Source organism: Dromaius novaehollandiae, chromosome 16, assembly GCF_036370855.1.
Source record: "Dromaius novaehollandiae isolate bDroNov1 chromosome 16, bDroNov1.hap1, whole genome shotgun sequence".
Lineage (NCBI taxonomy): Eukaryota > Metazoa > Chordata > Aves > Casuariiformes > Dromaiidae > Dromaius > Dromaius novaehollandiae.
Genome location: NC_088113.1, coordinates 10,404,661 through 10,424,495, shown reverse-complemented (window position 1 = coordinate 10,424,495; position 19,835 = coordinate 10,404,661). Strand labels below are relative to the sequence as shown.

General features: G+C 56.9%; 2 protein-coding genes across 2 annotated transcripts; both read left to right on the top strand.

Moving 5' to 3' along the window:
- The first annotated feature begins 6,840 nt into the window (after window positions 1-6,840).
- Window positions 6,841-12,457, top strand: CCN5 (cellular communication network factor 5). Its single transcript, XM_026092954.2, has 5 exons — window positions 6,841-7,031; window positions 9,182-9,398; window positions 9,974-10,225; window positions 10,471-10,664; window positions 11,244-12,457. Exons 1-5 carry the CDS (start codon window positions 6,972-6,974, stop codon window positions 11,265-11,267), a joined length of 747 nt encoding a protein of 248 aa, XP_025948739.1. The 5' UTR covers window positions 6,841-6,971; the 3' UTR covers window positions 11,268-12,457.
- A 4,203-nt stretch (window positions 12,458-16,660) lies between these two features.
- On the top strand, window positions 16,661-19,566 carry LOC112979066 (P2Y purinoceptor 1-like). Its single transcript, XM_026092959.2, has one exon. It carries the CDS (start codon window positions 16,871-16,873, stop codon window positions 17,933-17,935), a length of 1,065 nt encoding a protein of 354 aa, XP_025948744.2. The 5' UTR covers window positions 16,661-16,870; the 3' UTR covers window positions 17,936-19,566.
- The last annotated feature ends 269 nt before the right edge of the window (window positions 19,567-19,835 follow it).

Below are 19,835 nucleotides of genomic sequence, written 5' to 3'. Positions count from 1 at the left end.
GTCTGGAAGCCCCTTTCTCAGTGGGAGATGGCAATTCATTGCTGTTGTTCACTCACTCTTTGGCCTCTTTGCGGAGGCTGGGAATTTGGAGGGGTCAACTGGTCCCAGATGAAACTGAGGTTTTATGATGTAGTGCCTGACCATCCGAAACTGGACGGCAGCCCTGAATTCTTTTCTCACAAGTCACTTGGACAGTCACCAGATGGTAAATACTTTTAGTCTCTCCTAGCTTGGGCCTGGGTTGGAAGCAGTGACCTAAAGGTAAAAGATTCCCTGGCCCAGCCCTAATCCCTCAGTGTGGCCCATCCTCCGAACCTGACTCTGCTCTCAAAGCGGAAGAACCAGAGGGACCAAAGATGGCCAGACAAGGATGGAAATGGAAGATGGAAATATAATCACCTCTCGGCTCTGCAGTTCAAAGTGGGATAGGATTTGAAACAACTTTCCCACCCTGCCAAAAACATAGGTATTTCAAAGTTCCCCTGTTCAACTCCATGACAAAGCCAGGACGTTTCCAAAAGTCTTATGAAAAAGAGCCAGCAGCCACCCTGAAGCAGCTGAGGGAGGCCTGAGACTTCTCCTTTTCGTCTCCTGGCTCTTGGCTTTTCCAAGTTGGGTGTCCATCCAGCTTTCTCATCAGTGCTGTCCACTCTTCACGAGCAGCCCTGCTCCCCTGGAGCAGGGATCTGAGCCAAGAGCTCCCAGAAGCAGAGGGAACGTCCTATTCCCTGAAATAAGGAGGTGGTCTCACCCTAGACCCATAGCAATTTCACTGTTTACACAAAGAGGAACAGACCCAGCAAGGACTCAGGAGACCTTCCTAGGACAGTCCAGGTGATCCCCGGGGCAGAGAGATGGACATCCAGACCTTGGTCTGACTTCAGCCAGCTCTAATGAGGATGTTCAACACAAAACATGGAATAAAGAAAGTAAGAGGATCAAGGCAGAATATAGTCTTTATCCATCACAGATGGATGCAATTTCAGCTGAGCAGGGTGCAACAAATATGACATTTGCAGTGTTATTCATGATGACATGTTAAATGGCACTAACATGAATAAAAAAACATTTGTCTAAAAAGATAAATCCGTTGGGTCAGTTCTTTCATTTCTATAGAAACAGCAGAGCTTGCCAGCAGCTAACTCAAAGGAGATGTATTCAGATCCCTGTATCAACTATTTTCTTGCACAACTGACCACAAAAAACCCCCCCCAAAAACTGACAATAATACCATGGAAACTTCAGAGCACAACATATGGATTTAATTATTAGCTATAAAATCACACGTATGGTACAGAACACATATGGGGTATGTGCTCCAGAGGGGAAGGGCTATAACTGCTTATTTACAAAATAAACTGCTAAAGTACTCCTCTCAGGCTGCTTCATAAATCAAAACCTGTGCGAGAGCTGTATCACTTGGCGAGGCCCTCCACTCTTTCCCTCCGTGCAGCCCCTTGCCCAGCTGCGTCTGATCCTCCAGCACAGGGACATGCAGTTCCCAGCCACGGATACCTCTGCCAAAGGCTCGCTGCCACCCACCTGCGGTGGGTGTGCAGGACCCCAAGAGCTGGACGAAGGCAAGTCTCAGGCCTAGGCCACTCACAGAAAAGCCTCCTCATCAGTGGAGGAACCATCACGATGGACTTCTTGGATACCAGAAGCATTTCGGCTGGGCTGGGTTGGCCATCGCTAGGGCCAGAGGCTTCCTGGGGAAACCATCCTGTTTCCATCCTGGAAATAGAGGAGAAAGATGACTTGCCAGGGGATGGGCTAAGACTTCCGCAAACCAAGATATTTCCCGGTGCTCAGGAAGAGCTTCTGTCCTTTCTTGGGCCAGGAGCAGCATGGGCAGGAGCAAGGTTAACATCTTTTGGGGGCTCCTGAATCTCACCAAGGCTTGGAAGAAAAAGTCTCCCCAAAATCATCAGCACATGGCCCCATGCCCAGGCTCTGCCCTGCTCCGTTAGTGTAAAGCCTGGACAGAGTCACTGCCGTGGGGCCAGCGGTGCAGGCTGGGCTGTCGGGGACAGCGCAGCTCAGCATCCCTGCGCTGGTGGCGTCCCTTCCTCATGGCTGCTTGGGGCACGTGGTGGCCGAACTGGCCCCTGAAGCTCCACGCATGGTCTAGGCTTTGGCAGGGGACACAGACTATGAGATGGCTCACAGGGACTTGTCGTCGTGTGAGCTGGCAGCGATTCAGAGCGTGCCATGTTTTCCTGCAATGGGGTTTCCTGGTGTGCTGGATTGTGAGCCTGGAACTGGCCACAGCAAAGAAGAGCAAGTTTAATACTTCCTCCTGTACTCCAGAAATGTGAGAAAGATTAAATGCCCTTTGCATCTTGCACTGTAAAGTCCCTTGCAAATCAATTATGGTCCCCAGTGAGCTCCAATTAACTGGGGAGTGGAAAGAGAGAGAAGAGCAGAGCAAGTCCCGCTGGGGTAATTATGGGCAGCATCGTGACATCCGAGCAGTAGTGCCATCGATCCCCGAAGGCAGCACTGTTGGTACTCACTGGTGGGTGGTACCTAACCTGGGTCAGGCCACCGAAGGGCTTTGAGCAGAGCTATCCCTAAACTACTGCCCTTTCCTGCTGCTTTGCACTGGCTCCTGCCCTCGCAGAGCGCTCCTGGTCCGCTCCTCTGCTCGGCAGGCCGGTAGCCTGCAGAGGTTACGGCACACGCGCCAGATGCCCAGAGCCATCTGCTGACACCGCGGCTCTGTGTTTGCAATGCTGCTGCCTCTCCATTTTCCATCTCATTAGGCAGGTCTGTATCCATGAGATCTGGCAGCACTGGACACTCAGGTTCACACCCAGGAGGGGTTTCAGCCTGGACTGCAGGTGCTGGAGCTCAGGGCAAGCACTTTCCTCCCTGTCACACTGGTCCACTCCTGGCCTGACCTCCTGTACAGGCAGGAAAGGGTCCCGAGCATCACAGGGTCTCCTGTGCCCGCATCTCACTTGCCTCTGCTGGGCACAGAATTGCCTCATCTCCCAGGCTCCTGGGCATTTGCAAAATTTGTTTTCAAAGGCAGCAGGTCCCTGAGGTCAGGCAGACCCTCCATGCTCTTACCGCATGCTCACTGCTGGGCCCTGCCCAAAGAATCTCTCCTCTTCCCACTGGACGTGTTTGATCTCCTCTCAGAGCCTTCAAACGCTTCCCTGGCCAGGGACTACCTGCATGTCCCAGGAGACGTGTCCTTTGCTCAGGTTGCACCTAACCCCCCGCCTAACGGGGTGGCCCAGGCGGAGGGTGGGCAGAGGAGGTGCTGGAGGAGGGACCCAGCTTCGGGAAGGCGGAGGGGAGCAGGACAGGGCTCGCGTGCCGGCGAGGTGGGGATACCTGGCTGGCCGGGGACAGGGAGGCGAGCCAAGAGGTGGCCCACCACCCTGAGCGGGAACCAGCCACAGGTATGCCCTTTCTGGGGGAACGTCTGCCGAGGGCTGTTTAGAAACGGGGACGGCTCCTTGGGCAGCCAGGAAGCCTCATGAGGCCGGAGCCGATACCGCCGAGGACACTTCCTCCGTAAACAGCTCTGATAAAATCTGAAGTATGGGCAGCTGGCTGTGCTCGGGCTTGTGGTTTTGGCCTCCGTCAGGCCTTGCTGTTTTCCTTAACATTGCAGCCCTCTGTCACTAGCCGGAGCAATGCTGGTTCCTGGTGATGTCGTATCATCACAGCAGTGTCACAGCGACATTGCATCACACCAACAACACTGCTCTGTTGCAGTGACATCATGTTCACATGGTGACATCATTTTGGTGATGTCAGGGATGATGCCGACGGTTCCCCTCTCTACCCAGCCTGCAGTGAGGGGGGATATTCGCCCTCCCTAAGCAGCACGTCTGTCCCTGGGGCTTGCTGCCATGGCCAGCAGCAGGGATTGCAGGCTCTGTGAGTGGGCTTGGCGATGGCCCTGGACCCACGGCAGGACAGAACTGCAGGAGGAATAAGACAGGTTGTGCCCTGGGTTGGCTGCTGACATCCCAGCCCCAGTGACAGCCCCCCGGGACACTCAGATTGCAAGCTTACCGTGTGCCAGAGTATCGCTCGAAGATGCTTTTCCTCCTCCTAACGCCTGGCATCCTCCCGTCCTGCCCACGGGGCTCTTGGAGATGCAACCTGCTCCCCGGCGAAGGGGCTGCATGGACCCAGCCAGGACCAGGACCCAGTTGCACGAGGTGCTGCACAAGTCCTTACCCCAGTGAGCTCAGCATTAGTGAGGACAAGGCAGACAGAGTGGGGAGCAGCTAAGCCCCAGTGTTGTGCCCATGGGGCGATGGGCAGCCCCAGGGCTGGGGCTGTGTTGGGCCTGGGGTCCCACCACCCCACGGGGCTCAGGATGGGGCAGAGGCCTCACACATCCACCTGTCCATGCACCAAGGAGCTGCTCTCAACACCATCAACAGAAGGGGACAGAGGGTTTTATTTCCCTTAGCACCACTATAACCTGATTTCTAATGAGAGAGCAGAGGCATGCCTGTTAATCAGGATTCCCTAATAAACAGGAGCCTCAAATAATTAATTAAACCACCCTCCCCCGGAGGCAAGGCTGGATTGGTGCTTTGGCTCCTCTCAAGCAGTTGCTGATACAGGCACCGCAGCTGCCTACGGAAAGTCTGGCTAAGCCTCAGCGACTGAAACACCCCAGCAGGCAAGGATGCATCACGGCTTCACCAGCTCTTGGAAAGAGAGGAGAAAACTGCAGCACGAGCTGCGGCTCCAGCCCTTTGCGTTGACCCTCTTGGCTTGTGAACATCTGTCTGTAGGGCCTGGACCCGTCTGCTTGTGAGGATGGAGAAACGCCTGGCGCGCGTGCCTCCAGCGTGACCCGCAACGCTGCCAGTGCGGACGCACCTGGGGAAGACGTGCAGCCGCGGCAGGCGCACCTTCACGCCCCACGAGGCAGGAGACTTGTGCTCGCCCACAGGGAGAGGAAATTCCAGCTCCAGGGTAAGTCGCAGCAGCATATTTTCACAAGCTGCCGTGGTCTCATTAACAAATTGATTACAGCTAACGAAGCGAAACCAAAGCACAGAATCGCTCTGGTATCTGAAGAGGCCCAAGTCTGTCTTCCTTCCCTGGCTGCCTCTGTTCCTGTGGCTCCGTGTCTTGCAGAGCAGCTGTGCTCTGGAAGGCATTTGCTTTCAGGCTCTGCAGCTATTTCAAGCTGCAGAGAGCTCATGTACCAAAAAGCTGAGATCTAGCTTTGCTGTTCAAGTGACTAAGGATTTGTCACCTTCCTTTTCATAATGATCCCATTTTACAGCCAGAAAAAAGTGAAGAGGAAGGGAAAAGTGGGTGGAGGAAGGGATGGGGCATCACTCATGATTGTATAACTTTATAACGTTGGTGCCCTGTTTAAATGGCACTCAGCCTCTTCTACGTGTTCGCCAATATATTTTGTAATTCCCAGAGCAGTTCTCACCATGCCTGCCTGAGAGACAAGGGTAAAGTCTTGGTGTGTGCAGCCTGCCAAGATCCATCCCCTGGACCAAAGTGGGGAGACACATTCCTGGCTCCTGGAGCACGTCTTCAGTCAATGGAGGCGCAGGAGAGGAGCACGGGAGAGCTGCAGGGCACGCGTGCATCCTGCTGCGAGCTCAGGCCTTTCCTACAAGCTCTGAGCTCACAAATTCCCCTTCTTATATCTTCTGATAAGATCAGGGGGCTGGGGGCCTAGAGGAAGGACTCAGTTTACTGGAGGAATTGAGATTTTCTTTTTTTTTTCTGGAGGGCCAGCCTTGACTCCTCAGACACAGCAGCTGGGAGGAAAGCTTGCAAAGGGCAAACTGAAAGAGGAAGGCACAGGAGCAAATACAAAGCACTTGCTCTTTATCGCCCAAAGTTAGATTTTAAATTCTCATGATTGCTTAAACCAGTCATAATTTTTCAGGAGCTGAACTTGGGTTTACAAGCTGTGAAGTTAGTAGTGCTGCTGCAAGGGCCAGACCTGCAGCCTTAGCTGCAACATGCACTGGCCCTTGGGCAATGCGCTACGCTGTGCACCTAAACCTGCACCTACCCCCAGAGGAGCCTCTCTGGGCAGTAGCAGTTTGAAGCAGTACTGTGGATGCCGCGGTGCTACCACAGCCGCAGCCAATCCCTTTCCTGCTCTTGATGTGCCAGAGAAACTAGGAAAGGCAATGCACCTAGGAGGCCTGGAGACCTGGCCTGGCAAGCTGCTGCAACCACAGCTCCTGGGAATCAAAAGCGAATCACACAGTCTCCCTAAACATAGAGGGACCTGATCCCGCCTTTGGCTCAGGGGCTCTGTACAACATGAGGAAACACACCTCTCCCACAGAGCTTTCCTTCCATACACTAGGCTTAGCATAAAAAACAGGGGTGGGTTCCCTGTTATTGCTTGGTTGTAGCAATGTCCCAGCACAGGACAGCCTGTCCCGTGGAGGGGATTTAATCTCGGGCAGGAGCTCTGAGAATAGAGTAAATCTTTCAAGGTGGAAAAATGCAAATCGCTTTCAACATCCAACTCCGGGACACGTGGACCATGCAAAGGAGCTATCTGAAACCCAGGAGAAACACACTGGGTCTGTCTGGGCAGACTTGGATCAGCAGGACAAGGCATAGACCTTCCCTCACGGTCTGGGCTAGGACCACGTGCCAGGCTCGGCCCTGCCAGCCTGGCTTTGCAGCCCCCTCTCCTGCACCCGTGATCCCCAGGGGAGAGACTCCCTTCTCTTTGCTTTCTGTCTCCATGGATAGCACATTCTCACCTTGAGGGGAGTGGAAATGTTAGCTGGAATGTGGGCTGGAAAAGAAAAAAAAGAAAATCTTGAGGCTTGTCCAAACCTACTCATGTTTATACTGGAGCCTGTGAGTGACATCAGAGCAGGGAGAGTATAAACACCAGCAGGACCTACTCAGGGCTTTAAAACCTGCAGGCAGGCTGCTGCCTCCAAACTGCCTGGGGGGTGATGTGCTGAAGCGTCGGCAGCGAGCGCAGCATGGGGCTCCAGCTGGAGAGGCAGCTTCTCTTCTTCTCCCTTCTCTGCACCCTTTCCAAGGTAAGGGAGCTGGGGTCCTGGGGTGCCTTTAGCTCTAGTGAGGGAAGCGTCTGATTCTCGCAAAAGGAGGCTCAGGGAGGACTCCAGCACCACGACACGCCAGCCCAGAGCCCTTCGCCCAGTGACTAACGCCTGCTGGCAGAGGGGCTGTATTTATGCAGTCTCACAGAGGCAGAGTAATGCCAGACAGAGACACTTTCTATTAAGCAGCAGGGTCCTAACGTTCATGGGCCAGGCGTGCCTGTTGTGTGCATCCACGGAGCATGCAGGAATGACAGCAATGTGCTCTGTTTGCTTGCCCCTTCCCGGGAGCTCTCCTGCACCGGGGGAGGTGGTATGCGTCCCCGCGAGCAGCAGCGACGGCGTGCACAGCTCCTTCTGCAGATTCCTTACTCTGGGCTCGAGTCTCGAGGCAGGGGGCCAAGCAGCTAGCACCAGCCTCAAGATTACTCAGTTTCCCCCCCTGTGATGCTCATGTAAATCTGATGCCTCCTACAGGATTTGGGTTGTCCTAGTAACTTTTTCCTCCTGGACTCTGCATAAAGGAGTTCCCTGTGCACAGAACAGGAAAGCTGAAAACTTTGGGGTATCTCAGTTGCAAGTTCTTTTAATTGCTGCTTGAATCCCCAGGTTAGACGTTCTGCAAGCAGGGTCATCATGGATGCTTCGTGTCTGTTTGACTCTTCCTAGACAGTTAAGATCCCTAATAGGAGACACATTGTCATCTAAAGGCAAGGTAGTTGCAAGGAGCAGAGGGAAATGGATTAATGGAGTTGACCTGGCTAATCTTTCCAGAACATCGATCTGTAATAGTAACCTCCTGAAAGATGGAAAGAGGAGTTGGCTGCCTGGGTAAGATGTAACTGAGAAATGACTGCTGCCCCGAGAGCGCTCAGTGCACTTCTGAAGAACCACCAATGGCCTTGTATCTCCAGCCCACTGTCACCACAGATAGTCCTTCAGTCCCCACCATGGTTCTCACTATGGTTTTTGCCATGGTAATTAGGCAATTCATTAATAAAATAAGAAGACACAGATTTTCCAGGCCATTTTGGATATATTTCATCTTCAATTACTAGTATTGACATTTCTATAGGCAGATTTAAAAAAAAATCTGGCCACCTGAACTGCTGCAGATGAGGAAAACAGATGGCATACCAGTATCCATCTTCTCTGTCCTACTGGTCATACCAGAGTTGATGCTAATGGAAGAGACTTAAGAAAGAAAGATGGTAACCAAAACCCACGTGGTCCAGCTGAGTCCATTGATCTCTTGGCAGTCTCAGCAGAGACACCCTTGTCTGGATCAGCATGAGACTGAATTTTTTGGTTGCATGTTTGCTGAATTGCTCTCTAAATTTCATGTGTTGGACCTGCTGCAAGCAAGGTGTACATGGCCCGGAGCAGCAGTCCTGCCAGTTGGGAGTGGGGGCACCCAGAGCCAGTCTGCTGCAGTCCGTATTATACGTACACTGGCTGTCAGTCCAGTACCGGCAAAGAATTCACTTACAGCACATAGATCCAAAGCATGTGAATTTAGTCTCTATAGGCAACAGCTCTATCAATGGTCCCTGTCAGATATGACATGACGAGGCTAAAAGTGCTGCCTGCAAAAGCTGTTTGTGCCCAGGGTAATTGGGCATGCAGAACGAGTGGCGGCTATAAATATCTACCTGCCTGGTGAACTCCTGCAGGGCTCAGCCCTGGCAAAGCAGCCACGGGGCACAGACCTGCTGAAGTAATTAGTCTGACTGGGAGGGAATATTTAGCTTCCAGTGTTTGCAAATGTGCCAGTCGAAGTGCTCCTTGCCCAGCTGGCCAGACCGGGCGGAGGATGCTGCAGCCAGGGAGAGCCCAGAGCAGGAGGCATCTGGACCAAAAAGGAAAGCAGTGAGACTTACCTGGCTTCAGTCCTCCCATTGCATAGACATCACTCTAATTCTTGGCACAAATCGGAGCTATTAATACCTCTCCTGAGAGCAGAGGTGCTGGGCAGGAGCTGCACCCTCACCGTGCACATGCTCCTGCATGAAGCTGCATCCCGCGGCCGCAGCAGCAGGCTTTGGGGCAGCTGGCTTTCACCCCGCTGGCAGTCGCAGCAAAATAGCAGCTGTTAGCCGCCGGTGACAGTGATGGTTTTGCCTCCGCAGGTGTGTGCCCAGCTGTGCCAGAGACCATGCTACTGCCCCTGGGCCCCCCCCCGCTGCCCCCGCGGGTCCCCCCTCGTCCTGGACGGCTGCGGCTGCTGCAAGATCTGCGCGCGGCGCCTGGGCGAGCCCTGCGACCTCCTCGCCGTGTGCGACCAGAGCCAGGGCCTCGTCTGCGACTACAGCGCGGCGCGCGCGGGCACGGCGGGAACCTGCAACTGTGAGCACCGCCGCCCGCCGCGGCCCCGGGGTGCTCCCCCGGCCCGGCCCGGCCCGCGCCTCCACTGCGGCCCCGGCTCCAGGCAACCGGACCGCGTCAGGGGGCGGTTGCGGCCCTGAGAGCAGCGGCGGCAGAGCTGACGCACGTGCAGCCCGGCCCGGGGGCTGCGCTGCGGCTCCGGCCAGCTCCCGCCCTGCTCGCGCTGGGGTTTCCAATTTTCCCGATTGGAAAATCGTGAAGAGATTAGGAGGGAGGCTAAGGAAGGGGAGGAGGGTGGATGACACGCATGGCTGCTGTAGGGCAGGAGCAATAAACCCTGGTCCCTTGGGAGCCCTTGGAGCCCATCGGCTGTCAGATGTCACACCTGAGGCTCCTCTGCGGCCAGGAGAGCCGTGGCCAGACTCTACCCAGACTGGAGATGGAGCAAGGCAGGAGGCGGCAGCTTGCGTAGGTGGAAGTGGCAGCTCCCCCTTGGTGCCGGCCACATGGGAGCCCTCCAGGCGCCTTGGTCCCCTCGGACACCCACACCTCACCAGCACTTTGTCCCTAACTTTGTCCCCGGCTGTTGCTTGCAGTTGAAGACAACGAGGAGGGCTGCGAAGTGAATGGCCGGGTCTATCAAGACGGGGAGGCTTTCCAGCCCAGCTGCAAGCTCCAGTGCCACTGCCTGGATGGAGGTGTCACCTGCGTCCCACTGTGCCAGGAGGACGTCCGCCTGCCCACCCCGGACTGCCCCTACCCGCGGCGCGTGGACGTCCCGGGGAAGTGCTGCCAGGAGTGGATCTGCGAGCCCCGGGAGCGGCCGCTGCTCCAGGACGCCGCGGCAGGTAACGTGCAGCCAGGCACACGGCCGGGGTGCTCCTGCGGGGCTCTGGCGCGGCCCCTTCCCCCTGCGCCCAGGCCGTGAGCATCAGCAGGAGATGCCTCCTTGCGCAGCTGGTGAGGGCTTCCCACCCACCCTCAGACATTCACGACCTGCTTCTCGAGCCTGGGCCCGGCTGGGCCTGCAGCACCCATCCCGGGCGCGCCGTGCCTGGCTCCAGCCCCCCTTTCCTCCTCTCTTCCCGCGCAGTGCCCCGGGCCCCAGGGCTGGCGCTCCCCTTCCCCTGCGAGGAGTGGAGCACGGCGTGGAGCGCCTGCTCAGCCACCTGCGGCATGGGCTTCTCCACCCGCGTGTCCAACCAGAACCGCTACTGCCGGCTGGAGACGCAGAGACGGCTGTGCGTGGTCAGGCCCTGCCAGGCTCCGCCGGGAGCATCCCCTGTGGTGAGTGAGGCCTTCGGTGGCTCTGACACTTCTGGGCAATGCGTTGGACAGAGAGGGAAATTCCAGCCAACACGAGAGCTGTGGGATCCCCCAGGTGCCCGTGGACACCTCATCACCCTTCTCCCCTCCCCAGCCATGAAGTAACCACATCTCAGGGTCAGAAAAACCCATCTCCTGAAACTGCACTTGGGAAACATACCCCAGCTATTGATGGCAGGTGCAGACCTGAATTTGGGGATCTCTGGATGTCGGAATCCAAGAGCACCGATGGGAACCATGTGGCCCTGAGCCCCACAGGTTGGCTCAATGTGCCCCTGCAACAGGGCATGTGTTTATGGCTCCTGGGTGCACCCGAGCAGCAGGGCTTTTCCACTACTTTAATTAGCCTGGTTCAGACCTAGTGTGGACACAGTGCAAAGTTGCCTTGCTCCTGAGCTGCAAGAGCTTTCCTGGGCCAGGTGCTTGCGCGACCACTTGCCCCTGCTCCCGTAAACCTGGGTGACATCCCCCGAGCCCTTCTGCAGTGCCACAGCCTGCAGCACTCCCATCTCCGTGTCACCGTCTGCTCTGCCCTTCCAGAGGGGAAGAGGAGGTCGCCTGTAGCCGTGCTCACCCCGTCCGCAGCCTGGAGCCAACGCCTCGTCCCGGCAAAGAGTCTGACACAAGCCCCCGGCACTGTGGTTTTGGTGGAGGTGGAGGACACATCCCCTGGGAAACTAGGGAAGAACGGATGGACCTTGGCTGCACAGGAGGGTGGAGAGTCGAGACTAAGGCCTCGTTCATCCGGCACCTGCCCCCTCGTGTGCACCCCGGTTCCCCTAGGCAGGGCTGCTGGCCGGCGAGGAAAGCGTCCCCGAGGCCCGGCCCGTGCAGCAGCAGCGCGCCCGTATCGCAGCTCGGGGCTGTTACTGCAACACGGCCACTGCGGCGATGCTTTGTGGTTAGGGCGATTCCCAGGCCAAGGCTTTGGGAAAGCCCTTTGCAGAAGAGGACAGGGAGGAAGCAGTGGGGAGGTGGCTGGGCCAGCTCTCCCCTGTGGTCCTGGCCACACCAGGAGGGACTCTCGAGTGGCCGGTGCCCTGGGGACCAGCCTGCCAGCTGAAGTGTGGGCAGGGTGGCCACCCGCACACACAGCTCCCTCAGGTCCCCCGGCAGCAGGTCCAGCCCCAAACCGGGCACCATCCTGCAGCTGCTTCCAGGTTTCTCTGGGGGGACATCAAGCCAGGCCAGGGATGCATCCTGCCCTGTTTTCACCATCTGGGCTGTGCCCGCTCCTCCTGAGAAGCGAGACGGCAACCTGGGCTCCCCAGGGGACATCGTGCGGCACGGCCTCGTGCAAAGGTCTGGGGAAATGGGGAAATTCCTGCCTCCGAGCAGGAACCCACCCGAGAAACTGGGAATTGCTCCTTCGCAGGATGGGTGCTGGGACTGGCGGGGTTTTAGAGCGGGCCAGGTGATGCCGTTCCTCCGCCGCGTGCCACGCGCACAGCTCTGCTCTGTGGCTACGCGGGGGCTGAGAGAGACCGCCTCAAGCATCAGGTAGACCAGATCCCTCGCGGGACCCGCTCTGCCCGACCCACCAGGGACGGAGCGGGCAGGACGGGCCTCGCACCACAGGTTATCTCCACTTCGGGTTGCACAGCTCCACAGTTCGCACACACTCAGTTATCCCACAATACCCGCCCAGCAAACAAACGGCCGCGTTTCTGGGCATCGGCAGAGGCGTCCTCCTCATGGCAGCTCCAATTCACCTTCCCCGCATCTCTCCAGAATAAACACAAACCTTCCTGCTCCGCCTGGCCTCCTTCTTTCCAAAGCGCTGGTGGTTTGGCAGGGCTTCGGCGAGCGAGGAACTCAGACACAGGAGACAGCGCTCCGCAGCACCAGACATACCACCTAATATCCAAGCACAAACCCTAAAAGCTAAGGCCAAAACAAAGGCAATAAAAGAGAAAACAAATTGCAAAGATGAGTTGGGGCTGTCTCCCGACAGCCTGGAGCCACTCCAGCTAGGCAAGAGCAGCCCAGGAGAGCTACTCTACAGCTCTGCTTTTATTTTCTCACCGCGATAATCCTTTCGGGTTATTCAAAAATGAAGTCTAAATGCCCTCTAATGGCCTCTGTTTAAATGTGCAGAGGCTACACGCTTCCCGCGGCTGGATGAGAAGGGCAACCCGAACAGAGCAACGTTTTAGGTTACATGTCCAGGTGAGAGCTGAACATTTTAGGTTCGTATTCATGGAAAATAAGAATGTGCTCACCTAGGTGTGGAGCTTGTCTCGGCGTGCCCCGAGGGGGGACCTGCCGTGGGGGTCACCGCCGGAGCCCTGCTGCGGGCGGCGAGCTCGGCTGCCGGCAGCCAGCCACGACCCGGTGCTCAACCACCTGGACGCAGCTGCGACTCAGGCAGCTCAAAACTGAGTAAGACAAAAACAGAGGGAATTAAACTACTGAAAACATTATTAAACCTGGATTAAATTCGGCCCCTTGCTCTTCTGTCGCTGTGGCCTCCATCAGTTCCCCCGCAGGGCCCGAGCAGCGGCGACGGGGCGCGTTTCCCGGCTCGCTGCGGGGAGGGTGGGGAGCGCCGGGCGCGGGGCCGTGCAGGTGCATCCTGGCTGCGCAGCCCGGGTCGGAAATAACACCAACGGCGGTGGTGGTTTTCCGCCACCTCCTCAAAAGAAGAAGGGAGGCCGGCTGCTCATGCAGTGAAGCGCTGTTTACAAAGAGCATTATTTGCAGTGATGATCTGGTACGCTGCCCGTATACAAATTATTAATTCAGCTTGATAGCAAGGACTCTGTGAACCTCTGGCAGGCAGCAAACTACGGAATGAGCGTGGCCCGGCCTGCCACTTCTCTGGCTTTTTTTTTTTTTAACCTCTGCAATGGAAATGACAAAAAACCAGTGACATAAGGCTTATGTTAAACCACCACTTTAAATCACCACTTTAAAACCACAGCAATTGTCTGCTGACATGGATAAGACATGTTCTGGGAACTGAAAAATCCTGCTTTTCAGCCAGTCCTCCTCTCAGCACGTTGGGACCCATCCGCCAGCGCTCGGGGATTTCCTGGCAGGGAGAGTGCTACGAGGGCTCGCGGCCCCTTATCAAATGCTGCCCAACCATCTCTGTCTGAGGATAAAAATCAGCAGGTCAGGGTTTTTCAAGTGGAAACATGAAATTCTTATCTCAAACAGAAATGACTTAACATACCTCCTTGCTATAGTTTCCTTTTTTGCTGGAAAAAGTCATACTCTTGCGATTTGACTGAGAGTCTCACAATATTCGCTATTCCCTCTAAAGCCCAGTTTCTCTGGAAAAGTGCTTATTTGAGAACCATGTTTACTGCAGCATCGGATGTTGCGGGTCCTGGTTTCCACCTGCTGTTTTGGGGCAGTAGATGTCAGATAAATATACGGTTATTCAAACAGGATTATAGTTACCTATAAAGCTTAAAAAACAGAAGACCATTCTAGTGGCACATGCGTTTAACAGCCCAGGTCCCCAGCCACCGGTGAGCAATAGGTCACTCTCGTCTCAGAGCGAGCACACGTAATAGCTGTGCCCTGGCTGCCGTGAAAAGAGAAACCGTGAGCTACCACATGCGTAAATCCCGTATCTCCGGGTTTCCTTTGTGTCAAGCCGTTCTTGTGATTGATGGTTTTCAAACGCATGGAGCTGGCATTGCTGAGAAAGGGCGAGGCGAGCCCCTCATCGATGCTCAGTATTTCCAGGAACCTCCCCGAGCACTGAAGTGCAGTGCTCCGTAAAATAAAAGCAGATAAAAACACGTGTTTGCTGCTGGTGAGCAGCCCTGAATCGGCTGCCTGAAAACCAGCCGCCCCGGTGCGGAGTCTGATGCTACCGTGGCGCCGCGGTCCGGCCCAGCCTGTGATCCCGCCCAGGGTTACAGCAGTCCCCTTGGCCAGCTGCAATCCCTGCCTCAGTTTCCCCAGGGGCCGATGCTCTGGGGGTGAGAGGGACCCATCCCGGCTCGCTCCTCTCGCCTCCGTAAAGCCACTCCGCGAGCGCCGGCCCCACACCAGGCTGCACGAGCAGCACGCCGCTCCTGGAGCCTACGAGTGTGGAGGCGAGGGGGGCACAGCCTGTGCGGGACAGAGCACTGCTCTCCCAGACGGTGCGTCCCTCCCCATCGACCCCTCCTCTGCCTGCGCTGCCGGAGGACTGCAGTCCCACCAGCGCCTCTGCAAACCTCCAAGGGCAGGAAAACTTTGTCCCTCTCCCATCCCATGGAAATGACTTTTAAGCTTCTCCTCTCAGGGGCAAGCTTGTAGCAGTTAAATTTTATTGCATAGTCAAGAAATAACATAGACCTTTTCCTGGAATTTATCTGCTCTAGCACACACTTTTTGGAGTCAACGCACAGATACCCACAATAAGCAACCAAGACCATCCAGTGTCCCAGCTGCGCCCTGGCGCCCCGGAGCCCGAGCACGGTCCAGCAGCGATGTTTGGCTGTCGGGATGGCTGGTTGGGACGCGGTGCGGAAACCCCGCCCTGAGGCAGCACACTCTTCCCACGCGTTGCCCTACATTCAATTCTAGGAAACCAGGTGCCATGGCCCTTCCTGAGCCCAGCCCAGCACCTGAAGTTGTTTTGCTAAGGTCCTTTCCCTGTGACTCATCCGGCTAAACTCTCTCTGTCTCCTGGTTGCTGGCCTCCGTTCTCTTGTTTCCAGCAATCGTTATCCCTGGCAGTGTTTGTGCTGCAGCACCTTTCGCAGCTGAAAACGGGAGCTCACCTTCCTCAGGGCTGGGAAACTTGGGGTCGTCTTTGAGGTTGCTGGTTTCAACTCTTGACCCACCCTTGCAATATCTGGCATCTCCTGTGTGACGTCCCCAGCAACACCAAAGGCAGGATAGAAAGTCACAGACTTTCTTGCGTTTCCTGTCAAAATCTCACAGGGGAGGAGGCGGAAGAGAGCTTTCGTCGGTGTTTTGGGGCGATGTGTAAAGGTAGGCAGCAGTGGCAGGCTGTTGCTGCGTGCTGTAAAGCAGGTGCAGCCGCTTGGCATGGGGCAGGGCTCCCTGCCGCCTGCGCCGAGGCCGGACAGCCGTGCACGCCCGCGCGTGCTGACGCAGCCCCCGGCGAGGGCTGGCTGTGGGAGCAGGGCCAGGGCGTTCGGCAGGAGCCTTTCTGAGGGCTGCTGATCCAGGGCTTTGCTCGTGCTCCTTCTTTCAAGCGCGTTTCTGGGCTCTGCTGCCGCACAGCATAGCACAGCGCTGGGACGAGGAGAAGAGGTGCTGGGAGTGGAAAAATGAGAGCCCGTTCACCTGGTGTGATTTTCCCAGCTGGTCGCCTCCGTTCTCTAGGGACGGGGTGTCTCCTCGCCTGAAACAGGACGGACCAAAGCAATGGGGAACAAGCTAAAAGCTGGTGCTTTGGACCCCTTCGTGAGACGTCTCCCACCCCTCCAGGCAGCCCCATACAGAGTCACCCTCTTGCGTCCTTCCCTGCCCCCTCCCTCCCGCTCCTGCCAGGCACCGTGGAGTCAGATATCGCCGCGGCCCTGGCGCCAGCTCGGAAACAGCTGCAGGGGGCTGGCGGCAGGCGCCGAGCAGCGGCAGGCACTAGGCACCCAGCGCCCGCTGCCCGCTGGCACGGCCCTCGCCAGAGCCTCCCCCAAATACCCGGGGACAACACGAGACCCCGCGGGAGGCTGCGACCCGCGCCGGGGCCCCGGGCGGGGAGGGCGCGGCGGGGCGGGGGCCGGGCGCGGCGCGGCGCTGCCGGTTCGCGAGGAAGCGGCCGGGCGCGGCCCGTCCCCCCTCCCCCGTCGTGCCCTCCCCGCCCGGGGCGCGGCGCTGCGGGCACCGCCGCCCCCGGCACCGCCGCCGCCAGCGCCGTCCCGGGCACCGCCACGCCGGGCACCGCTGCGGCTCCGGGCATCGCAGCCCCGGGCTCCGCGCTCCAGGGCACCGCTCCGCGGCTCCGGGCACCGGGGCACCGCGCTCCCGGGCTCCGCTTCCTCCGGGCACCGCCACCCCGGGGCGCCGCCGCTGCCGCGCACCGCTCCGCGGCTCCGCGCCCCGGGACGCCGCCGCCGCCGCCAGCACCGCCGCAAGCACCGCCGCGCGGACAGCGCCGCCCGGCCCGAGCGGGGGCGGCCGCAGCGCGGGGCCCGGAGAAGCCGCCGCTGCCCCCCCGCTTCCCCGGGCCGAGCCCCCGCTGCCCCGGCCCCATGGCCGCGGAGGGTGCTCCGGCCTGGGCTTCGCAGCCCGGCAACGGCAGCGGGGCGGCGTGCCCCGTGGACGTGGCCTTCGCGCACCGCTACTTGCCCGCCGTCTACTTGGCGGTGATCCCGCTGGGGCTGCTGGGGAACGGGCTGGGCCTGTGGCAGCTGTGCGCCGGGCGGCGGCGGAGCGCCCGCGGCGCCCTGAGCCTGCTGGTGGGCAACCTGGGCCTGGCCGACCTGCTGTACGTCAGCACGCTGCCCTTCCTGGTGAGCTACTACCTGCAGGGCAGAGTGTGGCTCTTCGGCAGCGCCTGGTGCCGCCTCACCCGGGGCCTCTTCCACCTCAACCTCTACGCCAGCATCGGCTTCCTCACCTGCATCAGCGTCCACCGGTACCTGGGCATCGTGCACCCGATGAAGACGCGGGGCAGGTGCCAGGCTCTGACCTCTTCCCTGTGGCTCAGCGTGATGGTCTGGGTGTGGGTCGTCGCGCAGGTAGCTCCTGATTTCGCCTTCAGCAAAATGGACCACACAGGGAAGCGGTGCCACGACACGACAGACAACAAGAACCTGGGCATTTACTTGCCGTACACCGCAGCCATCACTGTGACTGGCTTCGTCATCCCCTTCCTCATCATCATCGGATGCTATGGCCATGTGGTCGTGGTGCTCTGCAGGAACGACACCGTGGACCCCAGCCTGCGGAGGAGAAGCATCAGGCTGGTGATAGTAGTGATGGTCCTCTTCTCACTCTGCTTCCTCCCCTATCACATATTCAGAAACCTCAACTTGTTATCTCGGAAGTGGCAACTGCAAGGGTCCTGCACGTGGACTTTACAGAACATTTACATTTCCTACCAGGTCACCCGCGGCCTGGCCAGCTTGAACAGTGCCTTGAACCCCCTGCTCTACATAATGACCAGCGAAGACTGCATGTCCCATGTGAGGACCCTCCGGCAAAGGGCCAGCCACTCTCTGCGCTCTCTCTTCAGGAGCGAAGCCAGCCAGCAGACGGACGAGAAGAAAATCAACATCATTCACTGTGAGCAGCAGGTTTCTGAGGAGCTCTGAGTTACCCAGCTCCAGATGTGGATTTAAGACAGGACTCTCTCCTAAAGCGAGGCAAAGGGAATTAACTACCTACCTCGCAGGAGCACTGTAAGGGCACATTTTAGGGGGAAGTGCTTTGGAAATGGAAATGTTCATAAAAACATCAGATTTTAAATATATGACTAAGCTGTGCCAGTCCCTGTGTAAGTTGTTCCTGGGTGACTGAGCTGCTTCAGGACCTGTGTTAGCCTCTATTGCTCCCCTCTTTTGCAGAAGAAAAAAGTATTTTAGCTTTACTCACTCCCTTCCGGAAAAGCACATAGCAGACAACAACAAAAAGGCATTTTAAAGTTTCCGGAGGCTGGTGTTCTGTAAGGAGAGGACTGCAGAAGCCTGAACCACCAGTTTCAACAGGCAAATCTCAGGAGATTTTCCAAATCTTCAGGTGGGTGGCTGCATATTACTCTTGCACCTAGCCTGGCATTATTAGAAGCTAGACGTGCAAATACACACCTGACGTGTGTGTGTGTTAACCTGACCACAGCTGGCCTACTAATAGTTGTGGATCAAAGGATTAAATCTGTGGCCATTAATCATTAAATTTGTGGCCACTAATGATCCCTTTGCAGCTGACTCATTGCGTGAAAAGTTTGACCCTACAGTATCTGAAAACGTGGCAAAGATTTTTCTTTTTAAATAGGCTTGTAGCTGTGAGAGTGCGGTGAGAGGTCCATGATGGGGCCTTTGTGCGCAGTGTTGCTTGTGGCTGTGCATGCACAAACCTAGATTCACGACGGCTGCGTGTGTGCATATCAGGCCCGTGCCTAGCAAGTCTGACTGCATGCTAAACTTGGTGCAAATCTCTCCTGATAATTTCATAAAAATGACCAGGTGCTTGGAGTTAGAAGTTTGATGTTTTCGACCGTGTCTGTTAAGCCATGGGTGGGAAGCCCAGTTTACAAAGCAGCCATGAGTTTCAGGCTTATCCTAGTGAGTATTCAGAAATGGTCATCATACACTCCTGCACTTCTGAAATCACTGCTCAAGGGGTGGATGAAGACATCCGCTGACCCAAAGAGAGTCAGATATCCTCGTTTGTTTGCCATCGTAGATGGCAAATGCTCTTTTTTTTAAGATACAAATAGATTCTCTGCACACCTTAAACGATACTTGTTTTACAGTCATCCTCCCAGCCTTGCCGGAAGAGAGGCAACGCGGGTTTGAAGACTTGTGAGGGAACGGTTAGACCGCAAGGGTAGGGTCTGCGCTGTCTCCAGGGCGGGCTGTTCCCAAGGCCATGGGGCGTCTCCGCTTCCCGGGGAAGCACAGGCTGCCAAGCGGTGGTTTCCTTTTTCCTCTTGCTGTTCTCACCACTAACAGCTCAAATATTTCAGTTCTTGTGAAAAGAGCAATGTAATTCTTAATAATCGTTAATCATTTAATAATTGTTAATAATGTTTAATACTTGACCAGACAATACTGGGAAAGTGCCAGCGCATGAACCCTGTGCTCTTTGGCACGAAGCCCCATGTTTCTCACTGCCAGCTGCTGCTCGCGCCGACCCACCTTCGCCGTGCCACAGAGGGAGCGGCGGCTAGCTTTCAGACAGCGTAAATATGTCTAAAGTGCAAATAAACACTTAATGCTTTCAATCATGAGTCGTCTGGCTTCTTTTAAAGCTTTATAGGAACACAGGAGCCAGCTGGCCTGCGGGCTGGAGCAGGAGGCCTGCCTGCCGCAGGAGGAAGCAACGAGTTTCGTGGGGCTCTGCGGGGTGGGAGTTGCTGGGAGCACAGTTTGCCTGTCCGCCTGGTGAGACCGTCCGCAGTGAGGCTCCATCCCCCCGGGGAGAGGCAGTGCTGGGCCAGGACGGACCAAGGCAACTCTTTGAAACGTGCTCAGCACCTGGCAGGGGTCCAGC

Bases quoted from the DNA above. Each gene is read 5' to 3' on its own strand.
- LOC112979066 (XM_026092959.2), top strand. From the start codon at position 16,871: ATGGCCGCGGAGGGTGCTCCGGCCTGGGCTTCGCAGCCCGGCAACGGC.
- CCN5 (XM_026092954.2), top strand. From the start codon at position 6,972: ATGGGGCTCCAGCTGGAGAGGCAGCTTCTCTTCTTCTCCCTTCTCTGC. The intron at 10,226-10,470 runs GTAACGTGCAGC...CTTCCCGCGCAG, and splicing joins GCTCCAGGACGCCGCGGCAG to TGCCCCGGGCCCCAGGGCTG. The intron at 10,665-11,243 runs GTGAGTGAGGCC...CTGCCCTTCCAG, and splicing joins CGCCGGGAGCATCCCCTGTG to AGGGGAAGAGGAGGTCGCCT.